The sequence below is a fragment of the Lonchura striata genome, chromosome 6 (assembly GCF_046129695.1).
Source record: "Lonchura striata isolate bLonStr1 chromosome 6, bLonStr1.mat, whole genome shotgun sequence".
Classification (NCBI taxonomy): domain Eukaryota; kingdom Metazoa; phylum Chordata; class Aves; order Passeriformes; family Estrildidae; genus Lonchura; species Lonchura striata.
In genome coordinates this window covers 60,835,812-60,855,070 of record NC_134608.1, presented here as the reverse complement: position 1 = coordinate 60,855,070, position 19,259 = coordinate 60,835,812, and the positions used below count along the sequence as shown (strand labels likewise).

The 19,259-nt window shown below is 39.1% G+C and overlaps 1 protein-coding gene across 1 annotated transcript in view; it reads right to left on the bottom strand.

Moving 5' to 3' along the window:
- IMMP1L (inner mitochondrial membrane peptidase subunit 1) overlaps window positions 1-19,259 on the bottom strand; it is a 31,667-nt gene that overhangs the window by 968 nt on the left and 11,440 nt on the right. Inside the window, exons 2-5 of the mRNA XM_021536723.3 lie at window positions 16,929-17,061; window positions 16,077-16,165; window positions 15,370-15,496; window positions 3,638-3,748 (exon numbers count right to left, since the gene is read on the bottom strand). Coding sequence (XP_021392398.2) covers window positions 3,638-3,748; window positions 15,370-15,496; window positions 16,077-16,165; window positions 16,929-17,033 — 432 coding nt within the window. The 5' untranslated portion in view covers window positions 17,034-17,061. The remainder of the gene's footprint in view (window positions 1-3,637; window positions 3,749-15,369; window positions 15,497-16,076; window positions 16,166-16,928; window positions 17,062-19,259) is intronic.

The window sequence follows — 19,259 nt, the reverse complement described above, 5'->3', positions numbered from 1 at the left end:
TGGTGAAGAATCAACATCCTCTGTGGCTCTAAGCCCATAAAAATTTCACAGCCCCTGCCCAAGATGAAGCAGCCTAGACACAGAAAGGTGGGCTGCTACCTTGTTCCCGAAGCATCTGTCATTATTTTGCTGATCTCACTTATTTCTCCTTAGAATTTGGTCTTAAGGTATAAGAACAGCAACCTAACAGCAGCTCTGAGTTTGTGGAGCAGCCAGGGCACAGAAGGAGCCTTTGCTGCTCTCTGTGTGGAGTGAAAGAATAATGGTCTCATTTAAAAGAGGAAGCACAGGCAAAGGCTCAGTTATTTCTACCCCTGTGATTTGTCCCCATACCAAAGGCTGTGCCAGGAGAGGCTGAGGCAGTTCAGGCCAGGCGTGGCAGGAGGCAGCAGCAGCAGCTCTCTCCTGGCTGGGGCTGTGCCCTCCCCAGGCTACTGGCAGCCCCTGGCAGCACTGTGCCCCATCAGGAAGGCAGAAGGATGAGTCATGAGCAGCACCTCAAGTTGTGTGCATCAGGAAAAGGCTCTTGTGCAAGGTCTCAGACAATACTTGTGGTTCTGGCACGTGCAGTCAGGGAGGAGCACGAGGAACAGCTGCTGGCACAGAACCACAGAGGTGATGTCCTGTCTCTGTGCTGATCAGCCGGTGAGCTATTTTAAGTTCAGACAAGAACACAGATACAAGCCAACAACAGAAGGGAATTTGTGATCTTGGTTAGCAGCAAAGCTGCAGAATTCAAAGCTGTCCAGAGGGCCTGTGCTGGCTGCAGGCTGGGTGTCAAGTCTTTGTTTGGCCCTGAAGGCAAATAGAAGTAAAAGGAAAGAAAAATGCCCCATATAACAAATCTAAGCTGATCTCAATAAAGGCCTGGATAAGGAAGTCTTTTTTGTCTGTTCATTCCAGCACAAATCTAATTTCAGGCAACTCAAATCACACCTACTGCAACTTGACTTTCTTTCAGTGAAAGTAATCAAATTAGCTTTAAATGTTGCTTTGACAGTGTAGGTTGAAATTTGTCACAGTAATCTTAATGGTAGAGTGAGAATGAAAATGATGTTTTATCTAGTCTGCATGCAGGGAGAACCTGAGAAATAATACTGGTTATTGGAAAGAGATGGAAGGCCTCCTTTGTGAAACAAAGACATGCCACTCTGTCGTGATCCCCGAGTCCTTTAAAGTTCTGACAGAAGTTGACTGTGACTTGCTCATTCAGACTGGCTCTTCCAATTAGCAGCTCTTTGCCCTCTCTGCTTTGGCCTATGTACATAGATTTGATCTGATGGATGGGGCATAAATGGGGCTAACTAGCTCTTTTGAAGATACACCACAGGTCTAGTTCTGACATGGAGCCTAAATCCAGGGAATGCACAGGATATCCTACCTAGGACAGGATGGAGCATGAGTTCTGTCTAAGTGGGATTCCCAGTGCTTTTACTGAATTTGGAGCTGCTTTGATTTCAGCAGCCCTTTAAGGAATGACCTTGTGTTTGGAGTGGTAGTACAAGAATCAGGTGTTGGTATTTCTCTAAGGTTTAAAAACTGCTGCACCAACAGTGGCTGAGAACCCTCGGTCTAAACTTCAGATAAACAATCATGTTTTGCCAAGAATAGGTTGGCTAAATAAGTTCAGCCAGCTAGGTTGGCTAAGCTCACTCTCTTCTGTTGAAATCCCTGACTTCCAAATGATATTTGGGGTTTTTTGTAAAAAAAAGTAACTCAGCACTGAAAGGCACTGTTACATCAGCTTTTCCAAAATCCACTGTAAGACAAAGCCACAAAAACTTCCATTGTGAAGGCAGTAAGAACTGTTGGATGGAAGAGAAGCCAAAGCTGCAGCAGGCTGCATTAAAAGCACTCAGAGGTTTCCTGGCCAGTGGCCAGCCAGCCCCATGCAGTCTGTATCTGCTGCCCTGCACTGCAGTGTGCAGCAGCAGCAGCACACAGGAGCAACACCACTGTGTGCTCATGTGAGGTATCATAAAGAGCCCTACTAGAAACACTCATTTGAAGAAAAAAATAATTTTTGCTTTTGTTAGGCACCATATACTTAAATCTCACAAAAACTTGAATAATCACTACTCTATGCCCCTGTCATTAAACAGCTGCTGTGAAATCTGGTTAAATTATTTTGATTAAGTATCAAGTGATTGCCTAATATTTTAACAGACAGTCTTCTGGAGTCCTAAAGTAGTGCTTCAATATGAATTTTCTGTACATGAATTCCACTCATTTTACAGAGTTTACTTAGGGTTCAGTCCTGTCAGTCATTTCATTAAGGTCTTTCAAACACCTTCCTTGTCAGGGCACAATCTGGACACAAATTCTATTGCTGTGGAGAAATGTTGTGACTAATTCTGGCTGTCCATACATACAGGTTCTTGATATATCCAGTATTTGCAAAAATTAAAGCAGTAAACAGCTGCAGCTTTTTTATACTTGTGCCTCAGTTTGGAGAAATGCTTTTTTCAGTTGCATTATTACTGCCACATTCTCATTAGAGGAGTGTCAGCAGATGAGCATCCTTTGTCTCTTAGCAATCCATAATCCAAGCTATAACTTGGGTCATAAAAACAGCCCTGCTGGGAACCAGCATTTTCCCCTCTGGTGTAAGGCAGGCAGCAGGAGAAGGGGCAGAACCAGGGAAGGACTCAGAGCAAATGTGAGCCAGGAAGAACAGAGATCACCCAAAATCTGCCAGTAGGGCTGAGGGGATCGTATTGTCTGAGGTTTAGAAAGCAATTACTGATTGTGCTCAATAGCTGCAAGTTTTTTTTTTTTCTTTTTTTTAAATTCCCAAATTGTGTTCATAAATACTGTAAATTAAGGATATAAGGCTTTGTTAAATTGGAAAGATCTAATCTTCTCTGTGTAATACAAGTGTGCTAAATTAAGGGTTTGTGAATGTGTTGAAGTATCTGGAGAAAACCTTTTTTATTGTTCTGAATGCACAACTTTAAATCCAGCTTGTTAAAAGCAGGTGTATAAGTGTGTAATACACACTCTCCTGTTTCTTAGATTAAACTTTTATGGACAGGAAATTGTGTTGTTTCTTCTTTTTTGTAAAAGAGTAAATTGGTAACACGGATAATATAAAAAAATAATTCAGTGTGAAATAAAGTTGTAGAATTGTTGAAGCAAAAGGAGAAGAAACCGTGATGGTTATCCAGTACAATATTCCTTCAGAGCATTTTTTTTAGTTTAAAAAGCAGCAAGGCCAGGCTACGTGTCCAATGTATGTGTGCAAGTCCTGGAAAGAGAATCTTTTCCTCCATTTTGTTTTTTGAGCCACAGAGCTGAAACAGTGAAAAACCATTTTGCAGAGAGAATCCAAGGATGAAATATACATCTGTGCAGCAGGGCATATATGTATACATTTGTGGCTTTATTATGTTTGGATTTGCTTGCAAAACAATTAATTCAATTTTCACAGCAGTGACTGCACAGTGCTGCTCCAAAGTCCTCCCTCCAAAAACCCCGTCATTGTCGATTTATCCTTTTACAGCAGGTGGTGGAGTGTTCATGCTTTCCTTTGCATTTGCTTTGGCCAGGCAGTTGGGGAGGCAAGTTTCAGTGCCTAACACCCACTCATTAAAAATGTATTAATGCAACTATTTTTAGATAGTTTAAATGCACATACCTTAAGACAAATGCGTCCTCTTATCAGCCCATAAGGAACAGGTCCATAGCACCTGGAATCTGTAGAATTCCTGAGATTATCACCTTCTAACCAAACATGTCCTTTAGGCACCTATAAGCAAGATTGGAATGTAAAAAGAAACCAGAACAGAATGGTGTTAAGCACAGTTTGCCTTACAGTGTTTTTCCTGATTTCTGAGCTCTGTATTTCATGACTGTGTGAGGAACTAAATTTTATTGAGTCCAGTAAGACCCACTGCCAGATTTAGAGGGATGAGAAGGAGTGCTCCAAAGTATCTGTTCTATCATGTGCTCAAAAACCAATGGTTTGCAACAAAAAATCCAAAATGAAGATACAAGAGGTTAGACCAATGTGACAGGGTCATTAATTTAATAGACTTCAAAAGAGGTCATTAGGATGTTGACTGAAAATCTGCCCTCCTGTCGCAGTAACAGCATGAACAGGGCAGCCACACACTCATCAACATCCTGGGGCCAGCACCAAGGCTAGACCTGTTAGTAGATTCATGATGAACTAACTGGTAATTGATTGTGACATCAATTACGAATAATCTCATCATTTTATCGGAGTAGGCTTGTCAAAGTTCTAATTAAGATCACAGTTCATTCTATGTGCAGGCAGAATCCACAACACATTATATTGCAATAATGATGATCACAAAACAGCAAATCCCTTTTTATAATTTGAAAATTAATGATGGTGACCTTATACTATATGACAAAGACCTTTCATTGCCCATATATATTATGCATTAACTATATTACATACCACAGATTCATGGCATTCAATGGCTGACTCAATGGCAAAATGAGAAATAGCAACATAGCTGTAATAGTTATCTAAATAAGAGTATGAAGCTTTCATATGTGAAAAAGTTGCTCCTGCAAGTCTTAAACTAAGATAACTGCTTGGAATAAACAATATTTTGCAATGTTTTCTTAAAAATGTTTCAGATACAAATAACCTCTTTCAAGTTACCAAATAAAATATTTTATAATTACATTTCTAATTGGGTTTTGTTTCTAAAATTTTAAATCAGGCTAAAAATTTAAATGAAGCAACATATTCTCAATCTAGAGAATATTTAATATGGACTTTAAACATACATTTTTCCAAAACCAAGTATCTACTTGGAACATTTCTACGAAGTATCTACTTGGAACATTTCTATGAAGTATCTACTTGAAACATTACTATGACCACAATTCAGAGGAAAAACACATGGAAACTAAATAAATAAATAAATAAACACTTTCAAGTGAAACTCAAAGTAGGAGCAGCATGAATGTTTTGGAATTGAGCCATGCACACCCTAAACATGCAGACCCTAAATAGTCTGCAGAAGGGAGAGTTCATGGGTAACAAAGTGAAATGCCACTCTAGAATAAAGGCAGGTTGTAAACCAGTAAGAACAGATGCAGGTGCCCCACTGGAGGAAATTGCAGGTGGTACTATTAGGTGTCTGGCCAGGTAACACTCCCTGGGAACCTGGGCTTTAACGTGAGCCTCTTGCTTAGCCATGCCGCCACGTGCCTGTCACCAGAGCAGCATCCCAGGCTGGCACTCTGCTGCCAGAGCCCCTCTGATGAGCCATGGCAAATGTGCCAGCTGCGGATTGAGACACAACAGGTCACTTTGGCAGAATGAAACACACTGCAGAAAGCATCTGTGAGCCTGTCCATGCCTCCCAAGCAGCCCTGTATTTCTGTGGCACTAGGAAAGGTGCTGTAGGTGTGTCAGAGGGCACAAAGCCTACCCCACACATGCCCAGCAATGTCTAAGCCCTTTTGAAACACACTGGGACCATCTCCTTCCACAGGTATAAAGGATTGCCATTTCCTTTGTCTTTAACTGATCCACTGCTTCAGCCAAGCTCCTTTACTACTTGTTCTCCCAGTCATCCCAGACAGGAACTCCCTGTTCAGCTTGTCTGTCACCTTTGTTGTTTGGAAGGCTGATCAGATTCCTGGCACATGCACCAAAGGGTTTCCTCTGGGAAGGCCAGCTGGTTCCAGCTAGATGACTTTGGCCCTCCTCCTACTCAAGCAGCTTTGCAAACAAAAAAACCAACCAGAAGTCAATTTGTACATTTAGAAAGCTTCTATCTAGAGTCAAATAACCTGTGTAGAATATGTGTTTTGTGGTTTTGATAGGTCTCTGTCTGAGCTCAACCTGTTCAGGATGTCCAGCAGGGTAGTTGGATGTTTGTGGTCACTTAGTTCAGTGGACCCACCCAAAGCACTGCCTGTGTCCACACTCACATGTGAGTTTGTTTCTCATGTGCAAATAACAGTACAAGGCAGCACCTGACCTTACTGGTGCAAACTGCCCTGTCCAGCACCTACTGGAATAAGGAGTCAGACACCAAACTGCTGTCACTGTGACAGACTCCCTCAGCAAACACACAAACAGGACAAGCTGGAATTACTATGGTACAGAAAGCAAAGCCATGCTAACATTTCATGGGGCTGCAAAAGCATCATTTTTTGCAATGTGCTCTTGTTTCCCTGCCAGCTCCCCTGGTGCTGTTCTGGTTCCGGTGCTTTCTCACTTCTCCCAGCTCACAGGCAGAATGTGATGCTCATCTTTTACTGTGTAAAATAAGGAACCACTCATGACTCAAGTATATGCAAAAGTTTTCTAGAATACTTCCCATATTTCTACCAAGTTCCAAAACTACAAAAAAGAAAATAAATTGCTTTTGCCTGCAATGGCATAAAACTATTTCCAGTACTAGGAATAATTACTTGTCTAGACAAGATGTTCACAGTTTGCATTCCAGGTAGAACATTTGCAGTAAAGCATCTTCCTGCATCCTGAAATTCACCACTTAAAGTAATTTTTGCAGTTCTCCCTGGAAGGTATGACTGGGCCCTACACTTCTGAATTTAGCATTAAGAGTACTGTCACAATGTGTGATTCATCTAGGGATAATGCACCTTTGTAGGCCATCTGTCCATCATCTAGGCACTTCACTACAACCTAGAATTAAAGTCAAGCAATAGAAATGACAAGAATTACAAGAAAATGTAAAACCAAGTACCAGTAACAGGCCATAATCATTAATTAAAAAAAAATTAACCAAAGTAGTATAAACCTCTTTGAAAAAAAGACCAGTGCCAGAATCCTCCAAGGTTCCATGCACCAAGCCATGTCTACACCACATCACTGATCTCAGTGGGATTACTCATAGGAAATAGTCCACTTGGAGTGTCACCCTTTACAGAGGCAGGACTCAATCTGAAACACTGCCAATCTCTGCAAGCACAGTAGCTTGGAATGATATTCACCAAAGAAAAAGAATTAACTGTTAAAACCCTCTATTTTCTTTAGTAAGAATGCTTTTCATTTAAGAATTATTTAAGAACGTATTAATTGCACAGCAATGTGCTGCAAAAACCCCAAGGCAGAGGGAAAGCCACTTGTGTGGCAGCTCACAGGTTGCACTTTGGTATCTACAGGCTGTGGACCTCTTAGAGAAAGTTCACTGCATCCAGGAAGTGGCACTGAAATCACAGTTCCCACTATACAGAGGAACAGTGACTACAAAGCCATACTGATGAGGGGTAAAAGCATTGCCCTGGGCTGGGCAGCATCTCTGATCTCCCTACACACAGGCCACAACTAATGATGGGAAAGTCCCACACGCCCAGCAGCTGGATTTTCACAGAATGAATGGGACTCTGCAGAACCAGCAACTCCTCAGCAGTGCAGGCTGCTGTGAAAAGCTGCCTCTGACTGTCTGCAGCCAACCCCCTCTGCCTCAGCAGCCCCTGTGCCCTGTTCTGTGCAGATTACCCGAGGATTTACCTCCCTTGTTCTCAGGCAGAACCGGTTATCTGCAGTGCTGCTTCAAAGTGTGACAATGAAAGACACCCATCAGACACCCCTCTGCTCCCTCCCCAGGCTCTAGACCAGAACAAGACTATCCTTGGCAACAGCTGAGCTGGAAGCAGAAGTTCATTCTCTTTCACCCCAAACATTTTTCACTGACAAACTGGCAAAATTTGCAGAGCTGTTGAAGTTTAATCAGTGGTGCAGTTAAAGCGGCAGAACTGAAGTATAGGGCAGGTATGTGATTCATACTCACCAGCATAAAACATTAATTTACTTAAAGGAGGGGAATCATCAAATAATTATATTCTTTTGGGCTCTTTACATGATGCCAAACTTTTTTCTTTGATTACTCAATTATGTTCAAACCCAAGAGATAATAACCCTGTCCTGCATTAACTGACACATTAGGAAACTCATGTATTGCAAATAAGGCTAACAGACTAAATTATCTGCCTCAAAAATACCCCCAAACCTAACTAACTGAAAACAGGCTTCTGTGGTTTGGGGTTTTTGTTTTGAGACAGTTTTTGCTAGTGATTTTAGGGGACTTAGGAATGTCTTGCAATCTCAAAAAACATCAGCACATACAATCAGCTGGGAATAGATGTTTGAACTTTTGTAAGGTCACAGGTATTCACATCACCTCCAGAAATATCAAAGTTTCAAACTTAAGAAGAACTTTAAATAATTCCCATCTTTTCAGTTCAGAGGCTTCCTTCTTGAGCTATGATAAGAACTAATCTCAGTGCTGGACAAAAGAATAAAGTCTGCAAGTTCTCATCTATCCCTACTAAGGTCTATTTAAGTGCCTCCTACTTTGGTACAAGCAACAAATGTAATTGCTTCATGGCCTGCGGGTGTTCATTTAACAAAAGGAGCTTTTGTGAATAAACCACAGGTGTTACCTTTCTTGATTAAAGTGAAATATGATGAAAGATTCTACAATATCAAATGACAAATTTACTAAATACTGATTAAATTGCCTTATTTAAGTAAATTGCATCTAGTTAGGATAAAATATACACCACAGAAATGCAGGAGTTTGTTTTATCACTCTATACTTAAAGTCTCACATAACTACTCCTTAATCCTTTATTTATTAATTCAGAACCAAGACTGAATAATGCTTAAAAAACACTTTTTTTAATGATCCAGTTGCTCCAGGCACTGTTTCTGTAGGTTTATCATAAATGTTGTTCATATTAAGGCTGCCATTTGTATGAAACCCAACCACATTAATTAGCTCAATATTTTCAGAATCAGGGTAAGCATTTACTTTTTACTTTTACTTATATTTACTTTTTTTGTACTAAAAAAGCTATGAAATGGTAGCAACCACACTGGAATAGCAGATGTTAAATCAATATCTTCTGTGTATCCTTAAAAGGCTGAATTACCTGGAATTTAATATTTCTTAATATAATAGAATGAATTTACCTTAAATGTATAGGTACTTCCAAAGAGTTTAGCATTTTCCCTCCATTTGCTGAACAGTTTAAGCTGCTTATGAATAAGATATAAGGTACTTGACCCAGTTTGTTTAAATGCACATATTAAAAAGAAGACATTATGATGTTGGTCCAGGCTGTTATTAGAGAAGACGTCAGTGAAACACTAATGTGTTTTTATACAGAAAATCAAATTCATTGTGATTACATATTTATATTATGAATTCATTCTCTGGACTATAACATTTGTAATTTTAATGGAAGATTTATAAAACAATAAGATATGAGGATTTGCCTAAGTTTTGAAATTAAATATTAATCAATATTAAAATCACATAACCTCCAGTGTTAACTCACACACCATAGGGGAATATTAACTTAGGCTTGAATTTCTAAGACATTTTAAGACATTTTTCTCTACCACAAAGCACAACAGTTGGGTGTTGTTCTGTAACAAAACTGTGTTTAAGCTGTTACAGTGACTTGCCAGAGCACTCATTGGTTATTTCAATCTTTGGGGTTTCATCACTGCTGCTCGTTCTAAAATTTGTGTGATGTAGGAGTAACTACTGCTGTCCTGAGCTTGACTGCACAGAACTTAAAAGGTTTGATCACTACACTCTTGGCTTAATAGAAGAGGTTTTCACATCAGAGATGGCTGTCAGTCAAATGAGAAAAATACCGGATTTCTCTCAGTATCACTTTTTACCTGTTCCAAAAGTTTTCAACTGTGTTAATTCAAACACTTGCATGCATTATTTATTGCTGTAAATATTTAATGCTGAGTTCTAGATCATACTGTTAAATACACGGATCTCAATCCACTGGAAAAGCAATATATCTCATTTCTAAAACCTCTATCTGCAACCCTAAATTTAAATTATGAATCATCTTTCCTTTTCTAAAACTATTATCAATTAAAATTCAAACTAACTGGTTCATGTTCTTGAGCCAAAACTTTCAGACCCAAATTTCCTACTACATTTGGAAACTCCTGAGCAAAAATTCAGAATATATCTGTGATTCATATGTCCAGACTCTTATTAGCCTTAGATTTATTAGCCAGAAGATGAGTGTTTTAGAAGAAAGTACTGATTACAAATCCATCAAAGATTACTTAACAGTTTGCAGAGACCTTTCTGACAGCAATAATTAAGAAGGGTTGGATTTTCTTCTCCAGCTAACAGATGATGTAACAGAGTCACCCAAAAGTGTAAATCTGAGAACACAAAACCCTGTGGGTGCAGACCCAACTGGAACTGGTTCTAACACAGAACCCATCAGCATCACTGGCGTGCCCTGTGCTCACAGATCTGCAGTTCAGCCTGGCAGAGCAGGGGTTCCATAATCCAGGAATCCTGCCTGCCAGCTCCATCAGGAGGGACCTGAATCTCTCCTGCACAGCTGCTACAGTCAGAATAAAACGTGTGCTCAGAAGCTTTCATTGAGTCTCAAGTAGCAGGTTTCACCATCCTGAGCAGCTTCCCAGAAGTTAGTACTGAACTTTGAGCAGAGGAATAACAGAATCATAAAATGTAAGTATTTCTGTGTTTTGAAGTATCACCAAAACAAAACTGCAAAGGTACAAAGACCAAGCCACTTGAGCAGAAGAAACTCTGGAAATATTGGAAGTTAAGACTGATAAAATCCTTTGAGTTTCTTTTCCCTTGAACAATTTAGTTTTGACAAATCAGAATTTTGATTTCAAACAACTTCTCAGAAAATTCAAGTTAAATATGAATCATGAACTCTCTGTACTGGGATATAGAGCCATCTGCAAGCCAACAAATATGCCAAATCAGCTCTCCTCTCCCACCAGACATTCAGCACAGCTGCTGGTTAGAACTATGGCATGACTTTCTCTCAAACCTCTAGAACACTTAGAGCTAAGGAGGAGCAAGAAAATAACTTACTCATTTTCCGTATCAGCAACTACTGAAACTTACTCGGTGAACTACTAAACCATGAGTGTAAACATTAAATACTTAGAGCAAAGGGAAAAGAAGTGATGTTTCAGTTAGGTTTATTTTTAATTGCTATTTAGGACATCTTAAAATGACTATCCAACAGTGCACTGAAATATCAAACCACTTTTCAGTGTCTTGCAGAGTGTATTCAAACCCTGTGATTACGATTCTGTGTCATTTGCCTTGACATTATGTTACTCTTAGTGCCCACATCTTACTGCATTTGCCAAGAACTGCTGGAGAGTTAAGAGCCCTGTGCAAACACAGCGAGGTGCATTATCCTGGGAATTCTGTTGGCTCTGCAGCTCCCACAGGATGAGGAGATGCCATCTCCGTGGCGAGGCTCGCTGCAGCACAAGGCAAACACTCCCCAGGCTGCCAGGCTGGCAGCATTAGTGGGAGCTGATTGATCAGCAGCACGGTGTTGCTGAGATATGGATTTGTAGCTCAGCTTTTTATCACCGAGACTCGCACGAGGCAGTTCCTTATTTACAGACTCTGCCTCTATTAAGTGACATTATTAGGGACTACTTTTGTTTAAGTGCCTCGAAGGCTCAGCATATTGGTGGTTTATGACATACAAGCTGTTTGATGCTGATGGTTTAGCCCTCACTTTTTCACATTGTAAATAGGACCTGCAGCACAAGAACATATGGTATGTAAAGAAATTAAAGCTAAAGTAAATGGCATTAAAACAAATTCAAATAGAGCAGTAAGATACTCAATATTAATTATAAACCTGTATTAAGACTTTTTTAAACAGGAAATAAAAGCCTGAATATCAAAAATAACCTTTCAGCTGTTTTTTTTTTTTTTTTTTATTTTAGGGACAATTTCAGAAATTACTGTGACTAATTTCCTTATTAATCCTCATTAATCCCTATATAGTTAAATGAATAAAATAGGATATCTCTTAATAAGTGGAACTAGTTCTGAATACAGGATTAGTTGTTTACCTTTTTAGCTTCTGGGTTCATAACACATTGCCTCTGATACATAAAAAATACATTATACATTCTTAAATGTTTATTACAGCAAATGCATTTGTTTCTATTTACAAATGTACATTTAGCAGCACAAAACCAAAAAAGTCCTGCAAAACTCCCAGCCTAATGCTCACATCCCATACTAGATATCAACAAAAAGGAAAACTACCTATTCCTAACTTTGTAATACTATAGCAGCTTATTAAAAAAAGGAATTTCATTATACTTTCATGTAAATAGGAAGATTTCCCTAATTATTATTCTGCAGATAAACTCCAATCGTATGTACTTAAATTGTAATTTCAGCACATGCCTAATTTATACCGCCCAGTTTTATATGTAGCATTATTTCCATCAGCCTGTAATCCAACTCCATCAGAGACAGGTTTTTGATACAGCTTTAGTGCACTCTGACAAAAATTTTCTCTTATGATATCTTCCTTCAGTTAAATAGAGTAGCAAGAGTATTTTAACTGCCACTGCTATTGTGCATTTTGACTCACTGAAATACCTCTTTTCAGAACAACTTACTTATGATCTTCAGCTTACGTTATGTTTCTTTTTCTTTGTTTCTTGTATCTCCTTGGTTGTTTGCAGCAATAATGTATCTCATCTGTGTAATTTTACAGAGAGCAAATTGTAAACAGAGTTCTCCATTCTCCTACCTACACATAAAGACATGCTGAGAAATATATTCATGAATGAACCAGCACCTCAAGTAGGATCTGATTTTAGCATTTTCTTAGGCTTCAGGGTAAGAATTGTATGTGACAATGCTTCTAAGCACAAAAATCCCTAACTTCAATGCTGAAAAATATGCCAACGCTACCACTGACACAGTCAATACAGACTGAGAGCAATTCCTACTAATGTGACTCTAAGGATTTTCCTTTTAGGGCAAATCTAAAGCAGGTGCTTACAGGTAATTTCACCTCAGCTGTGTGGCCATTACTCTGCCACCTCCAGGAACTGGCTAGCTCAGAAAACCTATCCTCTAGTTGGCAAGCAGCAGCACAGACTGAAGCAGGGGTCTGAGCTGCCTAATTTGGCAATATCGCTGGCATCTGATATTCCCATTTACTGTGTAAGTCAGCAACATGACAGAAACTTCCCAAAATAGGAGACAAGCCCTCAAGGAAAGCTGAGCAGTTTGCTATAATAAAAACAAAGACTGCTCTGACCTTACACACTTTGGAGTCACAGCATTCACACACCACTCAGATTTCCTGTTTGAAAAAAGGCAGTTAGTAGCCAAATATAAAGTGCAAAATTCATGACACTTTCCAGGCTTTGCTCACTTCAGGAGTGGTACCTGCCCTGGGCAGACAGACCCTTCAGCAGCACTCCTGGCCATTTGGAACCTCAGCCCAGGCCTTTCCTCAGTTTGGACAATCTTTTTTTTCAAAAACCCACCTCAGGCAAGTATCAACAAAACAGCCAGTTCTCTGTACATCTGCTGCCATTATTTGCTGTGAGGAATTCTGTGTTTGAGTTAAAAGTGCATAGCACAGTGACTCACTAAAAGAAGGAATCTGATTAGGCAATTGCCTACGTTTCCCCTCCCCAACAATTTACTTAGTGGGTAATCCAGCCTCAGTTATGAACATAAAGTACAGATATCCACATTGAGAATTTACTCTTCTGTAAAGGAAGTATCTTATGAACAGATGGAAAGACCTACCTCTTTACCAAGCACTAAAGGTAGAAGGAAAACAGGTATCAGGCACAAGAGCACTTCCATTTAGATAATTCCTCCTCCTAGATACAATTAACGGTGTAAGAATTACAAAAGCTTGTCACTTCATTGTCTTTCCACACATTAGCCTTTATGAAAACAGGAAATGGACTCTGCAATCCCCATCTGCTCTTTTTCTTCATATTTTAAATTAAAACTGGAGACAAGAAATCCTGCACTAGGGCAGGAATTGTTCTGCTGAATATTCACTTTGTCACTTCAGTGTTTCCAGAAAAGTTGATATCCTGTTTTAAGTACAAATCTTCCCAGAAATTCCTTATCAACACTAAGACAAGTGAGGAAAAAGATGCTCAGAGAAATTCTGTTTGTGTCTTCTGTCAGTGTACATAGAATTCAGGTCAGTCTCCTCTGGGAAATGTGTATTCCATCACAATTACAAGCTCCACCAGAGCTAGAGGATTCCTTAACTTGGTGAGAAAGGTGAGTTTCTGTTCTTTGGGGGTTTTGGTAGGATTTTCCTTGGTTAAATGGTTAACACAATTTGATTTATGAAGACCTAAATGTCTTGTCCTCCACTTCAAAATGTAAGAGAAGGAGTTCCTTCTTTATGCCCACAAGTGAGCAAACTCTAAGAACAGCAGCTCCAGTGGCTCTGGCATTACAGCAGGTGTGCAGATTAGAGGCAGGTGCCCAAGGTGTCTTGCCTCAACACTGCAGTGAAAGAAACAAATTCAAACTCTCAGGCCAGGGTATGACTCATATCCTTACTTACTTCCTGCTGCTAAACAAAATGTTAACAAGAATTTTTGCTTTTAGTAAAGACAAACTCCACTTCAGCTGCTCAATACAAATGAAGTAATGGTACCTGGAGGCTCCCTGGTGAAGGTGGCTGCCTTTATGGAGGCTAAACTCTTACAGGATTTATGTGTCACAAACTGTAGCTGCCTGTAAGGAGTGTTCCATAAAATTCTCCACCTTCACAGCACAGGACTTCAGCCACATGCTCCTTCTTCTTATTCTGAGGATGGAGTGGGTATGAAAGGGCAAAATCACAGCTTTGTTTAAAGATTCAAAACACCTGGGAATAGCTGACGGCTCCACAAGTGCTGAACAGAGGTCACAGTCAAACATGCTTCTGGGACAAGGAAAAAACCTACATTCTTCTGTGATCATTCCTGAGGATTTTTCTCATGAGAGCATAAAAAGAAGTTGCTAAAAACATTTTGTCACTGATCTTCCCAAACTTCTGTGAAGTCTGTCTACATAAGGACAAATGAACATTGAGATTATTTTTCCCTTTTCATTGCATCACCTGACCTTTTGGCCAAGTTAGGAAAACTACTTTTGCAGCCATACTGAGGAACATGAAAATATTCCTACATTGAAATGGAGATACACTAAAGTATAATTTTGAAAGAAAAATCTGCAAAACTATTACAGAGTCAAGTATTCACTTCTTAATGTTTAAAATACAGGAGCAGTTTTGCCTGCATCTGTCATCTGTACTGCACTTTATACAGAGAATTTCAGAGTATTTTTCCAAAGGGCACAGCAGAAATATTATCTGTCTATAGTTCCTACAGAAACAAAAGGCAGATAAAGATCTTGGCATAGAGTCTAAAAGTTCAACATTTTACTGTACATATTCAAGAATAATAATTTATTAATGTCATAATTTATGTTTTATTATGATCCTCAAATATTGCAAATCCTTTAGAGACCACCAGGCCTACTTAAGGAATCATTAATTTACATAGTAAGAAACTCTAATACTTACATAGCTGTGACTCTTAAGGAAATCTGAAGGGTTGCTTGTGCAGACTTTATCCCCTTCCAAGCCAATTACTCTTTTACAGATATTTGATTTGGGGTCATTTGGGCTTTTCACAATTACAATATCTCCTCTGAGAGGAAAAAAAACAAACAAAAACAAACAGAAGAATTCTAATTACAAACAATTTTGCTTAGTACATGAGCATCTATGCATCCACTCCAAAAATATTCACACACATTAAAGAAAGTCCATTGTGCTGAAAATTCTTGTGCACAATTTTGATTTCTTCAGTTTTACTCAGGTGTAATTTTACAGTTTTAAAAGTTGAGTGAATTTTTTGTTATTGAGATGATTTATGAAACATTTAAGACTACAACCTGAGACCATTAATAGCCATAGTTGGTTTTCAAGACCAAACTGCTTAGAGAAGTTACATTCACTCAATAGAACCATTTAGTGGGAGGAAAAAAACTATTTTTTTTTCTATTTTTTTGTACAAAGCTGTGAAAGTGACAACAGACTAAATCCAAACTGAATTTTGACAAGCTGTTCATTGGGCTGTTTGTGCTGGTAACTTTAACATCCTTTAGACACAATGAAAAATTACAAGTTAGAAGCAGAAAAATACACTAAAAATAAAGGGCAGAATGTGGTTACTGACAAGCCCTGGCAAAGAGAATGTCAGATGTGGTCTCAAGAGAGGAGCATACTTTCGAATGCAATAAAAGTGGCGGCTGAGGCTCTCCGAAAAGACAATATCAGAGTTCTGAATGGTTGGTTCCATGGAAGGTCCAGAACACTGCAAATTCAAAAGAAAGGAGAAAAAAAAAATTATTATTTCAAACTGCTTCTTTCTAAAATAAACTTTTATTCAAATGATATGCTAATAAATTAGAAAAGGTGGCATGTAGAGAACTAAAAGTGAGTTCCTCCAAGGAATGTGTGATGCATTTAAAAGCTGAGGGGAGCCTCTAGAGCACCTCTAACTCTGTTACAGCTCCGTATTTCCTTGAGATTGGTCCTGAACTGCACTAGGTGCTACAGGTCCTTATGGACTCCTTCAGCGCTGCATCTCCAAAAAATTTTTAGGAGCAGAGCTCAAAGCCATACTGGCTTACCCCTTGCTCTTCTCTGTGACACAGAATCATCACAGAAGCTGCAGGAGCAGCTGACAGCCAAACTCCCACATGCCCAGCAGCAGTATCTGCCAGGTTAAGGACCTGGGGAGGAGGGGCAAGGAGCATAAAACATCCAGAAATCTGGCCTGAGTGTGAAACAAAGGCATTTTCTGTTGGTGACTCCAGTCTTTTTTAAAGGATGGACTCTGCAAAAGGCTTAATCAGTTTCCCATTTACTTCAGTGATGCCTCAAGCAATAACACATCAGAAAACATGAATGCCTAAAGAACAAATAATTTTCAAAAGGGCTGGACCTGTTTCCCATAAATTGTGTTCAGTGCTTCAAAGAAAATTAAGAAACCTGAAATACTGGCATCATCACATAGAAAAATGTCAGCATTACAGTTTTATCTTCTTTTAAATGTCATGAAAATGAAGAGTTACCACAACAATTCCTCCAAGGTACTCAAAGGCACAGTGTGCTATGCAGCCATATTGCACCGTGTAGCCCAGAAATCGGAAGGTTTTTCCTAGGGCATTGCGAAGCATCCTACAGTGGTACGGTGCCCAGCTGGCTCTACAGAAAAACAGAAGAGGGTCATTCATTGGAGAACAAGCAATCCAACATTTACAAACCCATCTTTTGAGTGTAACAGGTGGATTAAAACCCAGCAGTGTAATGAAACCAACAAATAATCAGAGCGACCTGAAGAGGTGGATATAGAAATAAGGCATCAGCTCTTTCTGTTCTCAGCTGCAGCACAGTGCTAAACTTCTGCAGCTGTAAAACTTTTCTGACCCCTTTTCCCAAGTATTCAAGTCCAACTCTGATTGGGAGATCCAGTTCCTGCAATGCTAATCTAAATAAAATGTTTCCTTATCAAAATTTGGTGGTTACACTTAAGGAAGTGGAAAATATACTGAAGTAATTGAAGCAAGCTCTACGTTCTGCAAAACATCTGCCCCCTTAAACTCAGTGTTTCCTTATCATGAACTAAAACCACTGCAAGATTTCCCTCTTTTACTAAGATGGGTCAATAGAGTTTGCTGAGCAAGTACAGTACATTGAAAGGAAAAAAAAAAAGGAAAAATGCTGTGTAAAATATGGCCACTTCAAATGAAATAAAGACATTTCATTGCATTTCACTAATTAAAGATAGGAATTTATAGGTTCATGGCTTTATTTTCACTCTCACTAGAATTTAATGGTAGTTCTACCTGACTACATTCAAAAGACAACCATTATTGCAAATAATTGCAGATATTCTCCAACAAGTTCAATTCCTTGTTTTATCTACATAAACGTCATTCACCATCTGACCATTTTCGCAGTAATAACCCAAAATACAATGGAAAACAGAAAAATCTTGAATTGTGTCTGGCAGATGCAGCACCCAGCACGCTACAGGACACACTGCAGGAACTGGAGCTGCTCCCCTAGAAGGGGAATGCACTTTCAGCAGAATCCATTCTGGTGAGGCACAGAAGTGGTTGGTTCTTCTCAATTCAGTGCACCCAAAAAGCACCAACCAATGCCTTACTCTTAGGCCAGACACACTGAGAGCCCAGAAATGTGAGACAGGTCACAAAAGAAAGTGGGGGCACAGCAGATGAATCTGAGTTGCAGAAATAGGTGAATCCAAAACTACGTTTTGAGAGAAGTCCATCATCAATCCTTCTTAACAGCACCTGCTAGAAAGGAGCCTCATCACATTGCTTCTCAGTTCAGGGAGAAAGAAAAATACTGTACAAGCATCCTCTACTTTTGACCCTTGGTATTCAAAAACCTTATATTAACATATTAAGATAGTAGGGAATCTAGGTAACTGTGGGTATTGCAGGTAAAAAAGCATTTACAAACAACGCATTACAATGCCCAGAGTACACAGATCAAACTGGGACAAATAAAGAATAATAACATCAAGAGAATGTGCAAACCTCCCATGCCAGGAGCTGTCAGGTTGTAACTAAAATGTTTTTATTATGAAACTCGAAACAACAGCTCTACATCTCAGAAAACAAGTTCCAGAGTGATTGCAAGCCGTTTCCTTTGGGATTTTAGGTGACACAAACAGGGACAGTTATCCTGGACATGTGTGTCCCTGGGATGCTTGTGAGTAGATTTGGGAGCTATTCAGGGAAACCCAGGGCTCAGAGTGAGCTTTGCCTGCTGCCAGAGCTCCCATGGTAAAAAGATAACCACAAGGACAGAACATGAATGGAAAGCTCTCAAATTTTATTCCCAGTTCTCTTAAAATAAATTCTTAACTCCTGACACATAGATTTCACCAACCCCTTCTTATACATGTAGTACAAAGGTTTTTTTTAATTCTCAAGCTTATCAGATTTTATGATAACAATCAAAAAATTTTTTTGCTTTTAAAAGCTTTTGACTACTACCCAAGAAAGTTAATTTCAAATGAAGATACATATATACCTGGATTATGCAGTCTGACCATGCCAAGGTACCTCCTGAGGATGGGACGGTTTGTTAAATGTTAAGGTTTATCTTTAGACATCTAACATTCATTCCAAATAACCAAAATCCTAAAAGTTTCCATGTAGTTTTAAATAACAACTTCTAGTTAATAACTGGTTGCAGCAAGTCCACCAGACCAAACTAGTTTATTTAAAAAGAAAAAAAAAAAAAAATCCACACAGGAATAAATAACTTGAGCATCATTAAAATAGAATTGCTTCCTCTGAAAACCTTGTATCATTATATTTTTGAAACTATGTCATATTGTTGATCACAAGGAAGTAAACAGCTGAACA